Source organism: Arabidopsis lyrata (genome assembly GCF_000004255.2).
Source record: "Arabidopsis lyrata subsp. lyrata unplaced genomic scaffold ARALYscaffold_5, whole genome shotgun sequence".
NCBI lineage: Eukaryota > Viridiplantae > Streptophyta > Magnoliopsida > Brassicales > Brassicaceae > Arabidopsis > Arabidopsis lyrata.
The window spans coordinates 19,148-44,524 of record NW_003302551.1 but is presented as its reverse complement, the minus strand read 5'-3'; the positions used below and the strand labels follow the sequence as shown (position 1 = coordinate 44,524).

The window sequence follows — 25,377 nt, the reverse complement described above, 5'->3', positions numbered from 1 at the left end:
TGATTCATAGAACGGACGATCCATCGACCCCATAATCGAGCTATCGACCCGAACCATCAATCAAGTCGTCAAACCCTTCGGCAGTTCCCATCGAATCCTCGATCATGTAATCCGCCATGTTCCCTTGACAAGATCTCCGATACGTACCATCGGTCATCCTGCCGATCGGTACGATCGATCAATCCGCCGATCTAAACCTTTATCCGTTTATCCGATTGTACACCTATCCGGTCATACGTCGATCCGACTTGTTGACACGACGATCGATCCGCCTATCCCAGTCGATCGATCCGTCTGTGCGATGGTCTATCTGGATCCGTCTTCTTCTCTGATCCGATCCATCCGTACGACGAGCAGTTTGTCTGATCCGCTTCGTCTCTAAGACGATCGGTCCATCCCATCCATCCCTCAATACATTCTATCGAACCGTTGGATCGAGAGGTAGCATGCGCATCAGTTCGATCGAGGCTCCGAGAATCCATTCCGATTCCGGAGATACTCGCCGAGCCGCACCCCCTTTTCGACCAACACTTCGTAGAGTGTTTTGGGACCCCGTTTGGGTTGTGATGGTGATTGTGAAGTGTATGTGGATTGATTGTGAAGCCCTTGGACGTCCTCCATTATATAGGGGCCGAATGGGTGTGTTTCCGAAACATCACATCCATTCGTTGCACCCTTTCGAAAGGTTGCGTCTTTCCGATCGTAACCGTTCGTCCTTATCCACCCTTTGGCCAACGGTAACCGTTCGTCGGTAACCACTCGACCTTACACCTCTTCATCCCGAGCTACCACAGTCCACCAGCTCGATTGTCAGCTGACCGGACCACCCAGCTGGGTTAGTACTCGATCAGTTCACCGAGCTCGGTTGAGCTGTCGGTCAGCTCACCTAGCTGAGCTAGCTAGTCATGCAGCTGGTTTAGCTCACCTAGCTGAGCTAGCTAGTTCATCCAGCTTGTCCAGCTCACCTAGCTGGTTTAGCTCGAACGTTCTTTCGTGTTCTTTCCGGCTAAGTCTTTTGGTCCGTTTTCTTGGCCTTGACTACGCCATTCCCAATCTTTCCGTGATCATTTCTCCATGATCACTAGATTATCCCGATGTCGTCTATGTCATCTACCCTTTTCATGACTTAAACGTTTCATTCCTTCCTTGGATTAGCTTATTCATTGGTCTTTCTCGACCATGATCTAGTTTTTCCTAAAACAAACCGGCCCCCCTTTAGGATCGCGGGACGCGGGTGTTACAGCGGCATCTTCAGATCCCAGATCCGAGCTCCATGTGCTTTGATCAGGGATCTCCCAATCAAAGACCAAGGAACAGCGATGGCATTCATAGAGGCACTTGGACTTCAACATCGGAAGCTTACGTTGGAAAAGAGGAGACTCCGGAAGAGGATTAACCGGATGCAACGTAGGCTTATAACAGTATCAAGAGATCTTCACGTCCTTGAATCTCACCCTGGAGAATGGATCGAGCTTGGAATCTCTGACTTCTCTCGAATTCCGGACTGCATGATGCCAATCCTCGACCTTGCTGGTCAAGGAGTTGAAGTGTTCTGCTCGTCAACAAGATCTCCATAACCCGAAGTGTATGATGAGGGACATTCCATCTTTTTTGTTTAAATAAACGCTCTATTTCCAATCTCTTGTATGTTCGCATAGCCGAACCTTTATTTGCTTCACTTGTTCGCAAAGTCGAACCTTTCCCTTTAATACAGAAATAAAACAAAATTTTTTATTAATAGCTGAACTTGTTTTCGAGCTGCCTACGTACCCATTTCGGGATCAAGCCACACCGTAGTTCATGTACATATAAAATGCGTGTAGCTTTAAGCATAAAATTTCTTTAGGTTTATCACATTCCAAGGTCGCTTGACTGGCGTGTCTTCTAAGTCTTTCAGCCTATAAACACCGTTTCGAACCACTTCGGTAACAATATAAGGTCCTTCCCAATTAATACCGAGTTTACCGGCGCCTTCTTATTTTTTATTGTCAAAAACGCGCCTTAACACATAATCTCCCACGAAGAACGGCCTACTTTTGACTTTAGAGTTGTAATATCGGGCTGCTGCCTGTTGGTAATTCTGGATCCGAATCAAAGCTTGATCACGCCTTTCATTTATGGTATCTAGTGAATCATTAAGCATTGCTGAATTTTCTTCCTCATTTAATGGTGCTTCTGTTTTGGCGAAGTCTGGGCACGTTGAGTTCAGCTGGTACTACTGCCTCCATGCCATAAACCAAAGAGAATGGAGTTTTTCCGGTAGGTTGCCTAGAGGTTTTACGCTAGGCCCATAGGACGGGTTGGAGTTCTTCATACCATCCTCCCTTCAGATGATTTAAGCGTTTCTTGAGATTGCTCAATATCGTCTTGTTCGCGGCTTCAGCTTGACCGTTTCCTTGCGGATATCGTGGAGTAGAATAACTGACTTTGATTCCCTAGTCCGCACAAAAAGCATCAAATTCTTATGAAATGAATTATGGCCCGTTATCAGTGACTATTTCGTACGGAACTCCATGTCGACATATAATATTCTTCCAAATGAAAGTCTTCACCACCGAATCCTTGATGCCAACATATGCCTCAGCTTCAATCCATTTCGAAAAGTAGTCCGTCAAGAACAAAAGATATTGTACACCTCGAGTTGATCTGTGCAATGGTCCAATGATGTCCATTGACCACCTCATAAACGGGTACGGGGCGGAGATGGAAGAGAATAACTCCGAAGGTTGATGGATCAATGGTGCATGGAGTTGGCAGCGCTTACATCTTTGGGCAAATTTAACACAATCCGTGATCATAGTGGGCCAATAGTATCCCATTCTTTTAACTTTAAAAGCCATAGCTCTTCCTGATGAATGACTCCCACATAATCCTTCATGTACTTCGCTCATGACGATTTCGACTTCGGGCCCAAAAATGCATAATAGGTAAGGGTCACTGACACCTTGTCTATATAATGCATCCTTTGATAGACAAAATTTCGTGCTAACGAATTTCATTTTTCTAGCCTGCCACTTATTCTTTGGGAGCTCGCCTGTCATGATGTAGCGCTTTATTGGCTCCCTTTAGTCAGCCCCCCAGTCTTTAGCCAGAATTTGGTCGACCTTGTTAAATACTCGTGGCTCTGGTTCGGGATGCTCGTTTGGTTCTAGAATATCCTCCTCGATTAATGGCTCGGTCTCTAATATTGTTTCTAGGATCGCATCTCCTGTTAAGACAACGGGTTCCTTGTTAGATGTGTTTGATCCCTTTGACTTCCTCCGTTTGTTGGGTGGCGGTTCGATCTCTGGTTCGCCACAGTCACGTGCCGCTGCTCGAGACCTTGTAACGACGAGGGTTTCTTTGTTGTCTTGAATGCTTCGCTCCGAAATGCATTCCACTGGAATAACTCTTTTTAACTCAGGATCTGATGTTGACGCCAATGCGGCAAGTGCGTCCGCAGTTGTATTCTCCCCCCGAGGCATGCGAATTAATTCGAATTTCGAGAAATTTTTAGATAGATCCTTCACCACTTCGAGGTACGCTTCCATTCTTGAGTCCTTGGCCTCGTAGTCTCCATTAAACTGGTTAACCACTAATTGCGAATCGCAATAAGCGATTATTTCCTTAGCTCCAACTCCTTGTGCCAATCGAAGTCCGGCAATTAGGGCTTCGTATTCTGCCTCATTGTTGGAAGCATTAAATAATAATCGGAATGATTGTTCTAGAATTTCCGACGTTGGAGATTCCAACTTGATTCCTACTCCGGATCCTTGCTTTGATGAAGACCCATCTACATGTAATTTCCAAGTTTGGTTCTCCGATTGCTCTATCGTTCCAGGTATTGGTAGCTCGGTTAGGAAATCTGCTAAAACCTGAGCTTTCATACTGATCCGGCTTTTGAATTCTATGTCGTACTCGCTTAATTCCACCGCCCATTTCGCCAAACGTCTGGACTGACTTGGACTATGAAGTATTGTTCGGAGTGGCTGGTTGGTTAATACTTCAACCGAATGGGATTGAAAATATGGGCGCAGCTTTTGAGCCGAGGTCACCACCGCGAGTGCGAGTTTTTCCATCATTGTATATCTGGTTTCCGGATCCGTCATTGACTTACTTACGTAGTAAATCGGCTTCTGTTCCCCGCGGTCTTCCCGAACCAAGACTCCACTAACCGCATGGTTTGAAACCGATACGTACAAATAAAGCTTTTCATCCACTTCTGGTTTGGACAATATAGGTGGAGTGGTTAAGTATGCCTTAAGCTGCCCAAAAGCTTCTTCACATTTCTCATCCCAGAGGAATCCTTTGTTTCCTTTTAGAATTTGATAGAAAGGCAATGACTTATCTATTGATCTCGAGATAAAACGATTCAAAGCCGCAATCCGCCCAGTCAACCGTTGTACTTCCTTGAAGTTTCTTGGAGATGGCATGTTTAGAAAGGCGTTAATTTGATTTGGATTGGCCTCAATCCCTCTTTCTGTCACAATATAGCCAAGAAATTCTCCGGATGGGACTCCGAATGTGCACTTTGCCGGGTTCAGCTTCATTTGATATTTATTGAGAATATCAAAACATTCCTCTAAATGCTTAACGTGATCTTCTTTTCTTAACGATTTAACCAACATATCATCTATGTAGACTTCCATTGTCTTCCCGAGATGATTGTGGAACATTTTGTTAACCAACCGTTGATAAGTTGCTCCTGCATTTTTCAAACCAAAAGGCATTACCTTGTAACAATAGATACCTATATCAGTGATAAATGACGTTTTTTCTTGGTCTTCGGGGTTCATCATTATTTGATTATAACCCGAGAAGGCGTCCATGAATGTTAACAGCTCATTCCCAGCGGTGGACTCTACAAGTCGATCTATATGTGGGAGCGGGATACTGTCTTTAGGACATGCTTTATTGAGGTCTGTGAAGTCGATGCAAACCCTATCTTTTCCATTCTTCTTTTTGACAACGACAGTGTTTGCTACCCATTCCGGGTATTGCACTTCTCTTATGGACCCTATCTTCAAAAGTTTATCCACTTCGTCATTTACTATTTTTGCTCGCTCCACTCCGAGCTTTCTTCTTTTTTGTTTCACCAGCTTAAAGCTCGGATCCACGTTTAGTTCATGACAAATTATACTTGGATCTATGCCAGGCATGTCCGCCGCTGACCACGCAAACGATGTTTTGTTTTTCCTCAAGAGTTCGATCAAAGCTTCTTTTATTTGGCCAGTCAAAGTTGCCCCAATTCGAATTTTCCGGTCCGGTTTGTCTTTTTCCAATACCACTTCGATTACTACATCATCTTTTTTCTGTCCGCTAGGAAATTTTGATCTTAGTCCCTCTTTTGCGGGCTTCGTTAATTGCTATTGAATCTTTATACGGTGGCTAGCTAGATAACACGTCCGTGAAGCTTCTTGATCTCCCCGAATTGTTTCCACTCCTCTTGATGTTGGAAATTTGATACATTGATGATATGTAGATGGGACTGCTTTCATTTGATAAATCCAGGGAGTTCCGAGGATGATGTTGTAAGCCGCGGGCTTATCGAAGACAACAAAATCCACGATCTTTGACACCCGTTTAGCAAGGACTGGTAGCTTGATGGTTCTGAGGGACATGGCTGATTCACTTGTGAATGCCACTAACGGAGATGGAGGCCCTATTATGTCTGCCTGACTAATTCCCATTCTTTCTAAAGTACTTAAAAATATTAGATCGACCGAACTGCCTGTATCGATAAGAATCTTTGATACTTCGAAGTTAGCAACGTCCAGGGTAATGACTAATGCATCATCATGAGGTCTTTCGAGGTGCCGTGTTTCTTCTTCGTCAAATGATATTGATGCACCTTGAAAATCGACCTCTTCACTCAAACTTGCTTTGAGTAAAATATTTCGCCTATGTTTTTTGATGGAACTTATCGAATCTCGACAAAATTTGGAACCTCCTAGGATAACATTGATCTTACCCTTCGAACTCCTTGGTTCTTCCTCGTTGGTTAACCTTGGTCTTTTGGAATTTTGATCTTTAGAGCTTTCCTTTGCTCCGTGGTATTCTTTCACAAAATCTTTTATATCGAATTTGGAAAGATCTCCACTGGCCCAAAGTTCCGCGAGGTGCTTTTTAAGGACACTACAATCCTTGGTTAAATGTTCGGTTACTTTATGAATGTCGCAATATAAACTTTCATCACGGACCCAAGTGTTTGACCTTCCTTTCCCTTGGAATTGCTTTCCGACGGTACTGTTGAAGGGTTGCGACCCAAATTTCCTTGGTCCTTTGCTCTCCCTAGGCTCGAACTTCTTGGTAGGGATGGTAATTGCCGCCTTTTCTTGCTTATTTCTTTTGGCAAAATTTTCTTTTTCGTCCTCTACTTCCATCCAGTTGTTTGCACGGAAGAGCGCATCCTGAATTGTGTCTGGTTTATGAAGTATTAAATCTTCTTTAAATCTTGAATCATGTCGCAATCTTTTTTTTTTTAAGGTAGATAAAGCTAAATATAACACATAGAATCATATGGTACCGAATCATGTCCGCGATCCCCGTGATCCGTATATAAATGATCGCGGACATGATTCGGTACCATATGATTCTATGTGTTAAATATAACCATATTGTTGGTGTCGGATCCCGCACCAGATGTTCGGGACCAACCAAAGATTGCCACGTAGTCAGGGTAACGGCCCATAAAGGATAAAGCCCATTAGACCCACAAGTCAAAAGAACATTCGAAGTGGTTATCACCATAAGGAGAATCCGAAGTGACTGCACCTCGACACCAGTCCGGAGACGAAGTCATGGTCAAATCGGTCCAAGGACATTTGGGCCAAAAGGCGAGGCCCATGAAGATCAGGATCAATTCAAATTCGAACGTTAAGCATTAAAGTCAAAGACCAAAACGGTCACATTTAAGAGAGAATAATTGTACTTAATTAGCCCATTAAATGTCATTCTTCTATGTATAAATATAAAGGTCAATGGCCATGTAAAGGGGATTTTTTTGGCCTGGGCAAGAAATACTATAGCAATTATTGTAGCAATTCATAAGCTTTTTACATTCTTATTTTTTGTCCCTCAAGAGTAATCTTTCCTACTTAATAAAATACTTGAGTGTGTGAATCCGACTTCCACACATATGTTTCATTGTATCTTGTGTGTTGCATTCTTAGTATGCGGTACTCGTGACTTAATGTCTGGTGCCTTAAGCATATGAAGACTAGGGGTATGTATGTCCTTCCTCGGCGGCATGTCAAGTAAGCCTTGACCCTTAGCTGGTCACTTACATAAATTGACATAAGACTCGGGACCTAGGCAGGGTAATGCATGACGATGCATGTCTCTTGTTGATATCCTTTATAGGTTCAACTTGAGAGTAAGTGATGTTCCGGTTATATGCCTTTGTGGTTATAGCACGTGTATTCACAAGTGTGGTTGTTATGGAAGGCAGCATATCAGGGCCCATAGGAGGAGTCTAGATGATTGGTGTCACATGCATAATTTTATTATCTTGTTACACGGACAAGTTCCGTGTAAGCATGCATTTTGGTTGATTGATTGTTGTTTGCTTCCGCGTGCATTCTCTAATATACTTGTATGTAATTTATGCTTATGTTTGTGCTTGTTGTTATTGTTGGGGTTTGGGTTGGAATTGTATTGTGTTGCAAGGAATTCGAGCTCACTAAGTACTCCTAGATTACTTATGACTCCATTTTGGTTTGCAGGAAAACCTTAGTGGGAACCATTAGAGGGATGCTCAGGACACAGGAAAGTCAGTATAGAGTTGTTGCTTTTGTAAAACTAAGTGAGTTTTATTATTGTGTTGATTTGAGCATGTAGGCTCACGGCGCCAATCTTTATGGTTGTTTTGGATACTTGTTGTACAAAAGTTTATATGATATAAAAGGAGTATTTTCTTATAAAGTGTGTGTTTCATTCGATATTAGTCTCATACGGACTAACACAACTTGCGATCACGGTAACGGTTGAAAAGCCTAAACCGCGGTCGTGAGGGATGGCTTGCACGGATAGTCTGGCTAAGGATCTGAATTCGTTTGGAACCTTTGTTGGATCATCTGTGTGAGCTGTCTACGTGACATTTCCGGGTCGCCTGTGGCTTGTCCGGCCATAGAGCGGTTCAGGGGCGTTACAGGGCGGGTAAATGGTTAGTAAACCGTTGACGGTCATAGTGATAAACGACCAGGTCAGAGACATAGATGGTTCGATAAGCAGAGGGCTTGATCGTCCACCATGAAAACCGAAGGGGCGTACGTTTGGAAGACGAATAGACCAATGAGCCAAAATCTTGATTCGGCCACCATGAACGGAGGGAAACATATGATCCACAATCTTTATCGTGGGACTTAAACAAGTTGGGTTGGTTGGATGTATGGCTAAGTAACAATAGAGATTGATCCATCATTATACGATTGGTTTAGAATCGTTGTACGAATGGAATAAGGCAACGAACGGGCTAAGGAAGGGATCAATGGACAGATCGAAGAGAAATCGAATATGCTTGTTGGCCAAGGTATGTAAACGAATCTGACTTATTAGGTAAGCTAGAAGTTAGGGAAATTAGGATAAAGGAATATGTTATCGTTAAACTTTAAATTGTTAGCGAACAATTGTAGATTTAGCCAAATAAATGATCGATCTAAAGTCTAAGGGACAAAGACAATCAAACTGGTACAAAGGGTGGTTGGAATTAGACCAAGGGTAGAAAGACTTTTGCTGGGTAATAAAAAAGAGATTATAGAATTAAGCCTCGTAAAGATAATTCTATGTTAAATCGCAAAAGATATAGAGGTTTGGCCGGGAAGAGGCACGAACAAGGGTCCGTGGTCGCCGGACGCTGAGACGTCTGGGACGGGACGCTACAGGACACGCTCACCAAAAGGCAGGCTGCCAGACCCTCTGACCTTACCCAGGGTGGTCCTCGTAAATCGCTTCTCAATCAGATCTGCATCGACGAATCAGATCCCAAATGATACGTAGGAATAGGTTCCGACCTATAACATGTAACCCGTGAGGACCTCATCTCTTTTCTCAAATAAAACAAAGACAGCTTCGCTTGGAAAAGCTCCAACCTACGAGGAATTAGCCTCGACGTGACGTCCCACAAGCTCAACGCGACCCAACCTTCCGACCCATAGAACAAGAACGTCGCAAGCTAAGACCCAAAAAGACCAAAGCCGTTAACGAATAAGTGGATCAACTGCTAAAAATAGGGTCGATATGAGAGGTAAAATACCCCGACTTGCTTGCCAACCCCGTCTTAGTAAAAAATAAAAATGGGAAGTGGAGCTACCGAGGGACACCAAAGACAGTTTCACCAACCTTAATAAAGCATGTCCCAAAGACAGTTTCCCACTCTCGCATATAGATCGACTAGTCGACGCTACCGAGGGACACCAACTACTGTCCTTCATGGAAGCTTTCTCCGGGTACAACCAATTACTTATGCACCCGGACGACTAAGAAAAAACAGCCTTCATAATAGACCGAGGCACCTACTGCTATTAAGTAATGCCCGTCGGCCTAAAGAATACTGGCTCGACGTACCAACGCTTGGTAAATAGAATATTCACCGACCAGCTATGAAAAACGATGGAGATCTACATGGATGATATGCTAGTCAAATCGGCTTAACCAAAATACTACGTTTCCCAGCTCAGGGCATGTTTCAAGATACTCAATAAGTTCAGGATGAGACTAAAGCCTGAGAAATACTCTTTAGGAGTTCCCTCGGGAGAATTCATTGGCTACATAGTCACCAAAAGAGGCATCAAAGCCACCCTAAATAGATCTCCACGTTCCTTGAAATGCCATCGCTAAAATTAACGTGAGGTCCAACGTTTAACCGATAGAATCGTAGCCCTCAAAAGATTCATATCCCGATCCACCGACAAATGTCTCCCATTCTACCAATTTCTATGGAAGGACCGCAAGTTTGAATGGGATGACAAATGCAAACAGGATTTCAGACAATTGAAAACCTACCTAACCGAACCTCATATACTAGTAAAACCGGAAGATAGAGAATTATTATATCTATATACAGCGGTCTCCCAGACAAAAATAAGCGGTGTTTTGGTCAAGGAAGACCACGAGGGAGAAAAACCAATCTACTACGTGAGCAAAACGTTACTAGATGCCGAAACTCGCTACCTAGCAATGGAAAAACTAGCTCTACCATCGTCATGTCAGCTCGGAAGCTAAGACCCTACTTTTAATCGTACTGCATCGTGGTTATGACATCTGAACCAATCCGAGCCATCCTACATAGCCCCACCCAGTCAAGACAACTAGCAAAATGGGCTACAGATTAAGCAAATACGATATCGAATACCGAACTAGGACAAGCTTGAAAGCACTAGTTCTAGCCGACTTCATAATAAAACTCTCGGCTACATACCTAAAGGATGCTGACCTCAATAAAAGGTAATGCCTCCACGTCGATGGATCGTCAAACTGACAAGGATCTAGGGTCAGAATACAGCTAACCTCTCCCACCGGAGAAGTAATCGAACAATCATTCTAACTCGGATTCAACGCATCTAATAACGAATCCGAATACAAGGTCCTTCTTCCCGGCATGAGACTAGCCTTGGGTATGGGGATTAAAGAAATAAATGCGCATAGCGACTCACAGCTCGTCACCAGCCAATTCCACGGAGAATACGAAGCTAAGGACGATCGCATATAAGCATACCTCGAGCTGGTAAAAAATCTATCCCAATAATTTGAATCCTTCGAACTGATCAGGATTTCTAGATGAAAGAACATCTCCGCAGATGCCTTGGCAGCTCTCGCATCCATCTCCGACCCCTTTGTAAAAAGAGTAATCGCGGTCGAAGGGATAGAGAAACTATAACACCCGCGTCCCGCAATCCTCAAGGGGGCCGATTTATTTTAGGAAAAACTAGATCATGGTCTAGAAAGACCAATGAATAATTTAACCCAAGAAAGGAATAAAACGTTTTAAGTCATGAAAAGGGTAGTTGACACTCGAGCTGGTGGATTGTGTTAGCTCGAGGGAGAAGAGGTGTGTCAGCCAAAAGGTGGTTAAAGCCAAGCGGTTACTGACAAAATAATGTCTCGGTTAAAAGGTACTTAAGACCAAGCGGTTACTATCAGAAAGATGCGACCCTTTCAAAGGGTGCAATGAACGGATGTGATGTTTCGGAAAGGAACCCATTCGTCCCTTATATAAGGGAGGACGCGCAAGGGCATTAGGATCGCAATTCACACACTCCACGAAATGTCTAGTATGATAGAAAAGGGGGTGCGGCTCGGTGAGTATCTCGTGAATCGGAATAGATTTACCGAGACTCATCCAAACTGATGCGCATGCTACCTCTCTATCGAATGGTTTCGATGGGACGTGAATCACCATAACAACACAAAAATGCACCACAAAGTTGTTGGTCGGAAAGGGGGTACGGCTCCGCGAGTATCTTGGGTATCAGAATGGATTCTCTTAGTCTCGACCAAACTGATGCGCATGCTACATCCCGATCCAATGGTTCGATGGAATGTATTGGATGGATGGATGGATCAGACTGATCGTCGGGGAGACAGATCGGAACGAATAGATCGGGACTCGACCTATTGAACGGATCGATCGATGGAGTGATTGACGATTCGTCAGAAAGATCGGATAGACTAGAGATCGCGGAGTATCAGGAATGTGATTAGAGAAAATCAGTGAAACTACGCTAGATCAAAGGTGATCACCCAGTAATCTATTTGGGTTGACGGGGAGTTAACCGGGAAGGCATAAAAGGGAAAGATGTTCGGAGACACACATGGAGAAGTGTAATTGAACACAACCAAGGGTCGTCCATGGATCCAATCTCACTGGGAAAGAGAGAAAGCACCAAGAATGGGTAAGTGTAAGGTCCAGTCCCCAGTTAAGGTAAGTCCGGAGAGGTTCCCTAGAACTGTCACTACATGATCCGATCCTTAATCTGATTTTAGGTTCTATTCCTTATAATAATTGTTTTATATCATATTCCGTGATTCGTTACTTAGAGTCTATATGTGATAATAGAGAAAACAAACAATCTGAATACTTTATTAATAAGTAAAGATTCGGTACAACTTATGAGTTTGCATATAAGCTATTACAAGTCATACAATCGATCCAATCTACCCAGATCCCTTCCCACGATCACCATCTTTTCCTGAAACCAAAAAGGGGTGAGTAATCGGGTTTACTCTACGAATGCAAGTCCATGCAATGCACCTTAATTTCCAATAATCACTTAGTTTGGGAAACGGATTATAGAGAGGAAGTATGCGCATCAGCCCAGTCGAGTTACGATGGATCTGTTCTGATCCTTCGCTTCCCCGCTGAGTTGCATCCTCGTCTCAGCCAATCTGTCGCTCTGGACCAAGTTATACCAAGTATGAGTATGCCTATGAATCAGTATGCAGATTTATGTGTAACCCATAATCCCCTAACGGCCCATCAATAACCTTACGACTAGAGATCACCATTCTGGTGTTATCCTACCGATAGCCTACCTCCGATGAATCTCAAGTCTCGATCGGAAACTCCTTATGATCGTGTTTCTCTCCAAGATGGCCAGGAGATTATTCGGTATTTTCTCGTGTTTCCGTGTGTTGAAAATGCAAGAACTCGTATTTATAGAGTTTTCGATCGGAAACCGCTTTCCAACCATTTTTCCCAAAGATACCTCTCCGCCTATAACCGATCCTTCACACCCATTTGGTCACGTGTGGTTACCGACACCCTCGGCACTCACTAAGCTAGTAGTCCCTCGATCAGCGGACTTTCACTCGGTTCACTCTAGCTGAGCTTCCGCGTAGCTGATCTAGCTGACCTAAGCTACCGAGTAACCGCTCCAGCAGGTTATCTCGTTCATTCCAGCTCAATATACGCCAATTGACTTCCCCGAGCTGATGGGCAGCTCTTTTTTACACTTATCTGAGATTCCTACTTCTGTCTTAGTATAAGGCTTATCCGGCGATCCTATTGAAGATCGCGGACGCTACAAGTTGAAAGACCCCAACCCGGGCTCCCTAAGTCCGGAGAGGTTCTTCCCAAACGGATCACTAAGTGGTCCGATCCTTAGCCAAATTTTAGGGTTCATTCCTTAAGATAATCCGTTTTATATTATTCTGTGATTCATTATTTAGAGTCATTATGCAACCTTAGAGTAAAACAAACGATCGGATACTTTATTAGATAAGTAAAGGATTCGATACAACTTATGAGTTTGCATATAAGCTATTACAAGTCATATAATCGATCCTATTCTACCCGATTCACCACCACCCATCTTCCCGGCCATGAGTCTCTCGCGCCTAAGCCAAATCCTTCCCACGATCACCATCCTTTCCTGAAACCAACAAGGCATAAGTAATCGTCTTTACTTAGTGGATGCAAGTCCATGCAATGCACTATACGTTCTTATAATCCTTTGGTCCGGAAAACGGTTCGGAGAGAGGAAGTAAGCGCATCAGTTCGGCCTAGAACCGATAGATCCTCATGGATCTGTCGATTCCTTACCGAGCCGCCTCCCCGTCTCAACCAAACCATTACTCCTTACAAAGTATGCACGATATGAATATGCTCATGAATGACTAGGCCGATCAACGAACTAATCAAACAACCCACAATATTCTAGCCCTTACACCATCCGCACGTCCGGAGATCATAATCTCCGAGACATTACCACGGCTTTACACCCACCTTGACTACACGGATTCGATTGGTGAATGATCCGTGTTACCTCTCTCGATCGCCGTTAGAACGCTCGGCTCCGCAAACTCTCCTTTTAACCGTATTCCTCTCGGCAAATGCCTTAGAGTTTTCTCTGGATTTTTTTAGGTGTTTGCGCGTGTCTGAAAAATGAAGGAATCGCCTTCTATTTATAGTGTTTACGGATAAAACCGTTTTCCCCAAAGGTGCCCGTTCGGTGGAAACGCTTGTTCGCATATATTCGTTGAAACCGCTCATTCATGCATGTTTGAGTAACCGTTCGTCCGTGTCTGTTCGGCCAACGTACGTAACCGTCAACCCAACCGCCTTACTACCTTCCCACCCGACCAGCTGACCTAGCTAGACTGTCACTCGACCAGCTGACCTTCACTCCGTCCAGCTTAGGTGAGCTACCAATCAGCTGGTCCAGCTAGTCGAGCTGGTTAGCTCAACACTTCTAGCTCGTTTCAGCTTGTTAAGCACTTCGGAAGCCATTCTATCCGCTTCCCTTAGACTTAGCCCGAGGTTTCCACACTTCCCTCGAACTAAGTCTTCCCCGGCGATCCTATTGAGGATCGCGGGTGTTACAAGTCTCCCCCCCTTGAATGGGATTCGTCCCCGAATCCGACTCAAGTGGATCTTCATCCATCTCCTTAAACCACTTAGGAAAATCGGCCTTCATCTTATTCTCCGTTTCCCAAGTAGATTCTTCGCGGCCACCGCAATCCCACAAAACTTTTATCATGGTTATCCGTTTCCTCCGAGTTCCCTTCTCCATTCGATCCATGATTCGAATTGGTCTTGCTTCCACTGTTAGGTTTTCTTTTAACTCAGAAGGAATATCTTCGACACGCTCCTCGTGTTCGCTTAGACATTTCCGAAGTTGTGATACATGGAAGACCTTGTGGAATGCATCCAACTTTGGTTGTAGTTGGAGTTTGTACGCCACAGCACCTACCCTTTCAATCACCTTGTATGGACCAACGTATCTTGGACTCAATTTCTTCCTTGTAGTAAATCGCCCTTTTCCCTTATAAGTCACCGCCTTAAGATATACTAAGTCTCCCACTTGGAACTCCAACTCTTTCCGACGCTTATCCGCATAGCTTTTTTTGTCGGTTTTGGGCTTCCTTTAGTTTTATCTTAAGGAACTTCATCTTTTCGGTGGTTTCGTCCACAATCTTCGGACCAAACAACATACGTTCGCCCACTGGTGTCCAATATAGCGGCGTCCGACATGCTCGGCCATACAATGCTTCGTAAGGCGACATACCAATACTAGCTTGATAGCTATTATTGTACGCGAACTCCACCCACCTTAAGTACTTCTCCCAATTCCCACCCCAATCCAAGACGCATGCACGTAACATGCCCTCAAGGGTTTGAATCGTACGCTTGGATTGTCCGTCCGTTTGAGGATGGTAAGCTGTGCTCAAGTTCACCCACGTACCCAAGGCTTTTTGGAAAGCCTTCCAGAAATGCGACGTGAAACGTGTATCCCGATCCGACACAATGCTTACCGGAACCCCATGTAACCGGACTATCTCGTCAATGTACTTTGCTGCGATATCCTCGGCTCCATCCGTTTCAGAAATTGCCATAAAATGTGCGGACTTTGTTAATCTGTCCACCACAACCCAAACCGCATTGTGTTTAGACTTGATCCCTGTAGGTAACCCGGTAACAAAGTCCATTGTTACATAGTCCCACTTCCATTCCGGCATTGGTAGATTTTGCACCAATCCACTCAGAACTTGGTGTTCCGCCTTGACTAGTTGGCACGTCGAACACTTAGCAACCCATGCCGCTACGTCCTTCTTCATTCCAACCCAATGGTAGTATCGTTTCAAGTCTCGGTACATTTTACTCGATCCGGGGTGGATCGAGAACTTCGATTGGTGCGCCTCTTTGAGGATTTCTTCCTTCAACTCCTTATCGTTTGGCACGCATACCCGACCATTCACCACAATCGTACCATTGTTAGACGTTTGGTATTCCGTCTTATTGTTCCTTGCCCAATCGTTTATCTCCTTGTCTTTCTCTTGAGCCAAACGAATTCTACTAAGTAGATCAGCTTGATCGGCCGCACCTAATCCCAATGGCTCATAATCCTTAGACAATGCATTTAAATGCAAAGTTCCCATCATGTTGACCAAAGCCTCTTGGTTTTTCTCCGCTTCTACTTCAAAACGTCTCCTACTTAAGGCATCCGCGACGAATTCCATCCACCTTCTTTGCCTTAGATTTAACTCCGGCTGGGTGAATATGTACTTAAGACTCTTGTGGTCGGTGAAGATTTGGACTTTAGCTCCGTAAAGATACGATCGCCAAATCTTCAAGGCAAACACCACCGCCGCCATTTCCAAGTCATGCGTAGGATAATTTCCTTCGTGTTTACGCAATTGCCTTGAAGCATAAGCGATTACACTACCCTTTTGCATCAATACGCATCCTAGTCCCGTGATCGATGCATCCGTATAGACCATGTAGGGTTCACCTTCTTCCGGTAGCACCAATACCGGAGCGCTCGTTAGCATAGCCTTCAATTCCGAGAAACTTTTCTCACATTCCTCCGACCATTGAAACTTTGTATCCTTTCCGGTTAGCCGGGTCATCGGTTGGGACATACTCGCAAAGCCCTTAACGAACCTTCGGTAATATCCCGCCAACCCGAGGAAACTTCTTATCTCAGTGGCATTCTTCGGTCGTGGCCAATCCTTAATAGATTTTATCTTCTCCGGATCGACGGACACTCCTTTATCCGAAACAATATGTCCGAGGAATCCAATACTCCTTTGCCAAAACGAGCACTTGCTTAACTTTGCAAATAACTTGTGCTTTCTCAACCGTTCTAACACCGCCCGTAGATGATCTTGATGGGATTCCAAATCCTTAGAATAAACAAGTATATCATTGATGAAGATGATCACAAACTCGTCTAGAAATTCTCGGAAAATGCCATTCATCATCTTCATGAAGGCAGCCGGTGCATTGGTTAGACCAAACGGCATCACCACAAACTCGTAATGGCCGTATCTCGTCCGAAACGCCGTTTTTCGAATATCCAGGGGATCTATCGGAATTTGGTGGTATCCTGAGGCCAAGTCTATCTTTGAAAACCACTTGGCACCTCGAAGTTGATCCAACAACTCATCTATCCGGGGTAATGGATACTTGTTCTTCACCGTAACTCTATTGAATCCCCGATAGTCAATGCATAGCCTAAAGCTACCATCCTTTTTCTTTACGAACAAGACCGATGCACCCCACGGTGAACTACTCGGTCTAATGAATCCTTTATCCAACAACTCTTCCAATTGTTTCTTTAGCTCCGCCATTTCTGCCGGTGCCATCCGGTACGGAGCTTTAGATATAGGAGTTGTTCCCGGTTCGAGTTCAATAGTGAATGGATCGGACCGGTCTGGTGGTAAACCACTCACGGCCTCAAACACATCCGAGAACTCGTTTGCGATCGGAATGTCTTTCAACTCCGCACTCGCCCCAACTTCGTGGGTTGTGATTGTGGCTATGTATGCCTCACAACCTTTCTCTAGCATCCTTTCCGCTTGGATTGCCGAGATTACCAAACTTCCCGAAGTTGTCCTTATTCCTTGGAATTTTAACATTCCTTCCTCCCTCTCGAATTGAATCCGTCCTCGGTGACAATCAATATGTGCCTTATACTTTCCCACCCTTTTGTTCTTTAATGAACCCACCCTTTTTAACCATCTCGGAACTCACAAAACAATGTGTAGCTCCGGAATCAAATAAAGTGTGTGTTTCTACATCACCTATACTCAAGGTCCCAGTGATCGCCCTGAAGTTCCCAGTGTTGTTAGCTTCCTCCGAAAATTTGTAAACACGAGGTGCTATAGCCTGCCTCTTGGGCGGAGGCGGTAACCCATTTCCGCTACGGTTTACCCTTTGTCCAGCTTGTCTTTCCGCTTCCAGCTTCGGACATTCTCTCTTGAAGTGTCCCGCTTTCCCACAGTAGAAGCAAGTCCTTTGCTCATTCACACTCTCTTTCGGAGTTCGTTGTTCCATCCGTGGACAGTTTTGGATACTATGATCCTTACTCCCACAACGCACACATGCACCAACGGCCCTCCAACAAGTTCTGCTGTGATTCTTCCCACAAGTAGCGCACTCTCCGTGCTTAGTATCCGATTTGGTGTCCTCCACCTTATCAAATTTCCTCTTCTTGTCCATCGGTTTCGTTGGCTGCGAAGGACGCGACAAAAACTTCTCCGGTTTCATCCGTTTCTCTTCCTCTTCTTGTCCATCGGTTTCGTTGGCTGCCCTCTCAACCAATTCGGACACCGAAGTAAAGGTTCGAATCAAGCAATGGTTACGGATCTCGATCCTTAGTCCTCGGATGAAACGACGAACTTGAGCTTGTTCATCTTCGAGTTCTCTCCCCACATATCGCCTAAGACGATTGAACTCTTCGTCATACTCGCGTACCGTTCGGTTCCCTTGAACCAAATCTAAGTAAGCGCACTCGAGTCTGTCCCAAGCCTCCGGTGGGAAGAACTTTTTGTTGAATTCTTCCTCAAAATCCGCGAAGGATTGTATTTGATCACCTTTCCATTTCTCGACGGTTAGCCACCAGTTATGTGCATCGCCCTCCAAGAAGTGGATCGCAATGTCCTTCCTGTAATCCTCCGGGCATCGAGTGGAGTTAAAGTTTCTTTTGAGCCGAGTCCTCCACTCATCCGCCACGATCGGGTCGGAACTCCCCGTGAAATGCTTTGTTCCCAACTTCGAGACGTGCGCAAGTAAACTCAAGTAGTCTCCCCGCTTCCTTGAAGAGTTCGTAGGCAAATTGACTTCAACAGTCTCCACATCTACGTCCGCATCCGCGTCCGTTTTGTTCTCCTTCACTTGTACCACAGGATCCAGTACAAGTGCCTTAGTCAATGCGGCCATTTGTGCCATCATGGCCTTCATCGTATCCCATTGCTCTTGAGCCGATGGTGGTGCATTCAGTGTCTCTTTTTCTTCCGTTGCACCGCTACTCTCCGGAGTTTCGTGAACCGGAAGTTTTTGTCTAACAAGGAGACAGAGCGAATGGACCATCGCATAGTCTAATCGATGGATCGACCGACCGGGATAGACGGATCGATCGTCGATATTCGATGGAAACCGCCGGAGAGTTCAAGATTTGATTGATGGTTCGGATCGATAGCTCGATTATAGGATCGATGGATCATCCGACAAATCAGATCATCGAGGAATGATACGGTTAATGCGAAGTTAATCGAATAGGTGTATAAGGGAAAGGTGTTCGAGGAAGCACAAAGATAAGTGTAACCGAACACACCCAAGGGTCGCCCATGGATGTAATCTCACCAAGAAAGGGAGAAAGAACCAAGAATGGGTAAGGCACGTGGTTCCCATGTAAGGATCTAACATCGTGGCCGCCTTTATGAATCAATCGCCGCAACCTTGGTGAACCGATCGGGTATCGGTAAGACCAATGGTGACTCAACGGATAACCAATGGGAAAGTCTATGGTAAGAACCGATGGACAAAACGGATGTTGGACCCGTGAGCAAACTAAAGGCTGACAGATGAACGGATTTATGGGCTAGCCTACGATGATCCGATGGATGAATCCACGGGCCCTTGGGTGTGATAATGATATTGTTCGGATCGCATGGATGGATCGATAAGACAAAGGCTTTACTGACCACCATGGACTGGACGGGTAAACGGTTAGTAAACCGTGGGCGGTCGTAGTGATAAATGACCGGATCAAAAACATGGATGGTTTGATAAGCGGAGTACTTGATTGTCCACCATGAAATTGAAGGGGCATACGTTTGGAAGACGGATAGACCAATGAGCCAAGAGCTTGATTCGGCCACCGTGAACCAAGGGAAACGTACGATCCCCAATCTCTATCGTGGGACTTTGACCAGTGGGGTTGGTTGGATGTATGGCTAAGTAACTATAGAGATTGGTCCATCAATACACGATTGGTTAAGAATCGTTGAACAAATGGAATAAGGCAACAAAAGGGCTAAGGGAAGGATCAATGGAGAGATCGAAGAGGAATCGATTCTGCATGTTGGCCAAGGTATGAAAACGAATCTAACTTATTAGTTAAGCTAGACATTTTGGGAATAGGCCGTTGAAATTAGGATAACAGAATATGCAATTGTTAAACTTAGAATGGTTAGCGAACAAATTGCATGTCTTGACCGATTAAAGGTTCGATCTTAGTCTTAGGGACAAAGACAATAAAATCGGTACAAGGGTTGGTTGGAATTAAACCAAAGATAGAAAGACTTCCGCTGGGTAATAAGAAATCGATTATAGAATTAAGCCTCGTAAAGGCAATTATATGCTAAATCGCGATAAATATAGAGGTTTGGCCGGGAAGCGGCAGAAACGTGTGATCATGGTCGCCGGACGCCGAGACGTCCGGGATGGGGTCTCACAGACTTGGTCCATCAATCGACCACGACCCAAACCGCATCATGTTTAGCTAGGCTCCTGAGAAGAAGGAGATGGTGCTGATGGCGTTGAAAGTGATGATGGTGTTGGATTTAACGGAGCACGACGAGTGATGATTGTTGTCGGAAATACAGACGAGTTGGGAGAAGAAGGAGAAAGAGATACAAAAAACATGGGTAAAAATGTCTTTTTTCCTAGCTAAAAAATACTCAAATTGAAAGGCTGGGTAATAAGTTCTCAAATTGAAAGTTTGAGCCCAACAAAGCCCCAAATCGATAATAACCCTTCTTTTTAAGTAAACATGTTTTTTTTATATACTATAGTATCTATCGCTATCTCAGATTCTCTGATGTGATTTTTAACAATTATTTTTGTTAAGTAGTGAAGAACAACAAACGTCCACTTTATATGGTTCATTCATATATCAACTGAGTTATGGAAAATAATTACTTTTAGGTTTAGTTCCTTAAACTATACCATAAATATTAATTAAATTTGTAATTTAAGTTCATATATCAAATAATCATCCAAAACAATAATCAGTTTTTGCAGCGTCATCTTTACTCCTTACATCTCAACAAAGAAATTGGCTCGTTGGTCTGATGACTCAGAAGAGGATTGACAAGGCGCATCGTGTAAAAGCCTCAAAGCTCTCTCGACCCTTTTGTGCGTGAAATGTCTCAGCCAGTGCCACTTCCGAGCCGCTAACTCCTTGTGCGTACTAAAGAAGTCCTCAGAGATATGCTCGAGAAAGGTTGGAGCTCGATCTGAGAACAAAAAAAAAACGACAACAAGAAAGGGTTAGTCAAAACAATCAAGTTATAACTAGTAATCATAAAACTACCTTGAACTACCGATTTTAGCCCATTTCATCATGATTCTCCCGAGGCAGTCCTCCGGGACAGAATCCTCATCAAAGGCTACAAAGAAGAAGTGACGGTGTACTTCTCATATTTGCTCGGGAACCCGCTGATGATTCTAGTGTTCTTCGCCGGAGAAATATAGAATCTCTCCAGAGGACCCGAGATGCGTGGGATCTCCAAAAAATTTCTCAAGTGTGCAAGAGTGACGATCTTCTCTGTCTCGAAGCTCCTCACCAAAATCCCAATAAGGTGCCGCAGTCCCCGAGTTGAAATCTGAGCCAATGCGATCTTATACGACCACAAGTACTCGATAATCAACCTCGAGATTGGGAACTTCTTATTTCCGCAGCATTTTGTGGTCTCAGCCACTCCTTGATCGACTTGATATTTTCCAAGTCTACGGACACTCTCTTATCCGAGGCTATGTGACCCAAGAACCCAATTTCCCTTTGCCAAAAGCTATACTTGCTTTGCTTTGGATACAACTTAGATTCCCGCAGTCTACTCATCACCGATTGCAAGTGAACCTTGTGCTCCTCCAGATCTTTTGAGTAAACCTCAACATTATCGATGAAGATGATCACAAACTCATCCAAGCAGTCTCGGAACACGCTGTTCATGAGCTTCATGAAAGCAGCAGGCGCATTAGTTAGCCCGAATGGCATGACAACCAGTGTTCAAGAAATCGCCCTAGGTGGCCGCCTAGGCGCTAGGCAGTGCTTGTCCGTCCCGATTTCATTGTAATCGGCTCTAATAGGCGGACGGTTTGGTTAGGCAAGTTTGGCGGCGGTTAGGCGGGATTAGTCGGTTTAGTCCGCCTAAATTTCTAATTTTTTTTTTTGAAAAAATAACTTCTCTAAACGACGTTGCTTTTAGGTTTTTAATCTAATTCTTCAAACTGTGTCGGTTTTCGACTTTTCATTAACCTAAAAGGAAAAAAGAACGCCTCCCAAAACATTGTAGACATCGACAAGTCGTATTCATCTTCTTTGCTTTTAAATTATGACCTTCTCGTAGAGCGATTCTGGTTGCTTCTCAATCGCTGTTTCTATTTCTCTGATGGAAACAATACTCTGTGCTCTAAAAGTCCAAATAATTGGTGATTTCTTCTCAACAGTTTTTGTATCTTTATTCACTTAAATAATGATTTTTTGCTCGTTGTTTGTTCATGAAGTTATCTTGTTTTTCAATAGAATTTATAATAACAATTCTACTGTGATTGGTCCTTTGTTACAAAGTAATATAATATGTTCTACGAATCGCGATCAATTTACAAAATGATTCTAGTTATGTGGAATTGTCAAATTCTAATTTGCTTGTGGAATATGATGTGAACATGCTTCTTCGTGACTCTTAGCTTTTTTTTTTTTTTGTGCAAATCTTCGTGACTCTTAGCTTTAGTGCTAGTAATCAAGTTCTTTATTATTTAATTAGTTATCAAACTTGTGGTCGTCTTTTTTATGTTGACTGGTTTCTTTTCTTTCAAGTCTATAGGTTATGGCTTCGTCATCGGCAACAGATTCTACATCAGTTCCAGAGACTACAAATTTGCAGAGAAAATCAAATGATGTTGGTTGGGAATTTGGCATGTTGATAAATCCCAACAATTTGGACAAAATGAAATGCAAATTATGTGGAAAGGAGTTTTCAGGAGGAATATATAGACTAAAGCAACATGTTGCTAGAATACAAGGAAATGTTGCAGCTTGTCCAAACTCTAAGAAAGAAGACCAAGAAAAGTGCAAGTTAGCAATTCTAGAAGCACAAAACAAGAAGAAAAGAGTTCGGATGGCAGATTTGGAAACTCGAAAGATGGTAAATGTTGATGGAAAACGAGAGGAGGATGAAGAAGTAATTGAAGTAGAAGGAATGGGAGCAAACAAAAGTGCTCACATGCTTGGTCCTATGGATAGATTTACTTCAGGCATCAGTCCTTAAACTCCTAAAGGTCCAATATTGACACCACAACAACAACATATCAAGAATCTTATTGCTAAAGAAAGATTACATGCGGTACATTAATACGTTGCTAGATGGGTGTATTCTCATGGCATTCCTTTCAATGCTATTGCAAATGATGAATTTAAGTGAATGCTTGAAGCTGCTGGACAGTTTGGACCAGGTGTTACTCCACCTAGTCAATATCAGTTGAGGGAGCCTTTGTTAAAAGAAGAGGTTGATCGAGTGAAAGGTTTGATGAAAGAACAAGAAGATGAGTGGAAAGTGAATGGATGTTCCGTAATGACAGATGCTTGGTCGGATAGAAAAAGAAGGTCAATCATGAATTTGTGTATCAACTGCAAAGAAGGTACAATGTTTCTCTCCTCTAAAGATTGCTCTAATGATTCCCATACAGGTGAATATATCTTTGCATACGTCAATGAGTGCATCGAAAAATTAGGTGGAGATCATGTAGTTCAAGTAGTAACGGACAATGCCACTAACAACATGGTTGCTGCAAAGTTGTTAAAGGAGGCAAGACCCACCATATTTTGGACTTCTTGTGCAACTCACACAATAAATCTGATGGTAGAAGGCATTTCTAAACTTGCTATGTTTGAAGAAACAATTAAAATGGCCAAAGATTTTACCATTTTTATATACGCCCATCACCAGACCTTGTCCATGATGAGGAGTTTTACCCAGAGAAGAGATATTGTGAGGCCTGGAATAACTAGATTTGCATCGGCTTTTCTTACTTTGAAAAGTTTGGTAGAGAAGGAAGAAAATTTAAAGATGATGTTTGCTAGCAATCAATGGAATCAATGTAAATGGGCAAAGCATGTTAAAGGACTTGCAGCCCGTAACACAGCAACGAGTATGGATTTTTGGGATGGTGTGGAAACGTGCTTGAAAGTCTTTGCACCTTTGGTTAGCATACTTAGATTGGTTGATGGAGATCAAAAGCCTACAATGGGGTTTCTACATGGAGAGTTAGAAGAGGCAAAGAAAGAGATATGTAAGGCACTAGGAAATCATGAGAAGAATTACAGACCAATACTTGGTATCATTGATGAAAAGGGTAAAGATCGACTTGATAGTCCTCTTCACTGGATGGTATATTTTTTGAATCCTTATTATTTTTATAAGGATTCGACTATCCAATTCGACCGAGATGTCATTACTGCTACTTTCAAGTGTGTTGATGCGTTTTTTCCAAACGATGTTAATACTCAAACATTTGTCATCAACACCGAACTTCCAAAGTATACAAAGAAAGAGGGAAACTTTGGACATCCAACCGCCATTAAAGGATGTTCCAAGAATGATGAAAATTATGATCCAAGTATGTTTTCTAATTTTTTTTAATTCTGTTTATTTTCGATGTACAGTTTACAAATAAATTAAACTTATGTATTTTCAGTTCAATGGTGGAACTTTTATGGAGTTGAAGTTCCCAAACTACAAATAAATGGCAAAAAAAGATTTTGTCTTTGACGACTAATTCATCAGGATGTGAGCGTAATTGGAGTACTTTTGAAGGGGTATGTACTTCAAACTACAAGAGAAATGTTTTTAATAAATGAACAAATATTGTGGACTTGTCCCTCATTTGTTAAATTTTATTAGGTGGACACCAAAAACCGAAATAAACTTGATACAAAACGGTTGAACAATCTTGTTTGTCCAATTCAACATGAGATTGTTGGCCAAAAGAAAGAAGCAAAAGGAGAAGAATGTGGACATACTAGTTGCAGATTCTGCTGCTCATGCTCAAGACTGGATTGTTGAAGATGCTGATGTGGAACTAGAAGACATACCCACAAATGAAGATTTGGTTAGGGAGCTTGATGAATCTGATGATGATGGCGAAGACATTAACGTTGATTTTGAGTGTGATGATGAGCATGGTTTATAGAAGGAGATTGGGTGATGAGATGACGATTAGAAACATCATTAGAGTTTATTTATTTTTTTAAAACTCAAATTTATTGTTTATTCTATTTTATTTTATGTTTTACACTTTTATTAGTAAACATAAATTATTATTTTATTATTTTTGAAGTAGTTTTATTCAGATTATTTTATTATGTTATGTTATATTTATCATAGTATTTTATTGAAATTCCGCCTAAACCGCCTAAAAATCGCTTAGGCCCTGATTAGGCGTTCTAGGCGCTAGGTGGAGGGTCGCCGCCCGCTTAGCGCCTAGCGCTTTTTTGAACACTGATGACAACAAACTCATAGTGACCGTACCTTGTCTGAAAGGTGGTCTTCCAGATAACTAACTCGGCTATCAGGATTTGATGATTATCCAAAGCTAAATCAATTTTTAAGAAACAAGTAGCACCTCGGAGTTGGTCCAACAACTCATTTATCCTCGGAAGAGGGTACTTGTTC

General features: G+C 43.2%; 1 protein-coding gene across 1 annotated transcript; it reads left to right on the top strand.

The window, feature by feature from the left end:
* The first annotated feature begins 22,970 nt into the window (after nt 1-22,970).
* Nucleotides 22,971-24,986, top strand: LOC110228084. Its single transcript, XM_021024228.1, has 3 exons — nt 22,971-24,322; nt 24,401-24,521; nt 24,607-24,986. Exons 1-2 carry the CDS (start codon nt 23,128-23,130, stop codon nt 24,472-24,474), a joined length of 1,269 nt encoding a protein of 422 aa, XP_020879887.1. The 5' UTR covers nt 22,971-23,127; the 3' UTR covers nt 24,475-24,521; nt 24,607-24,986.
* The last annotated feature ends 391 nt before the right edge of the window (nt 24,987-25,377 follow it).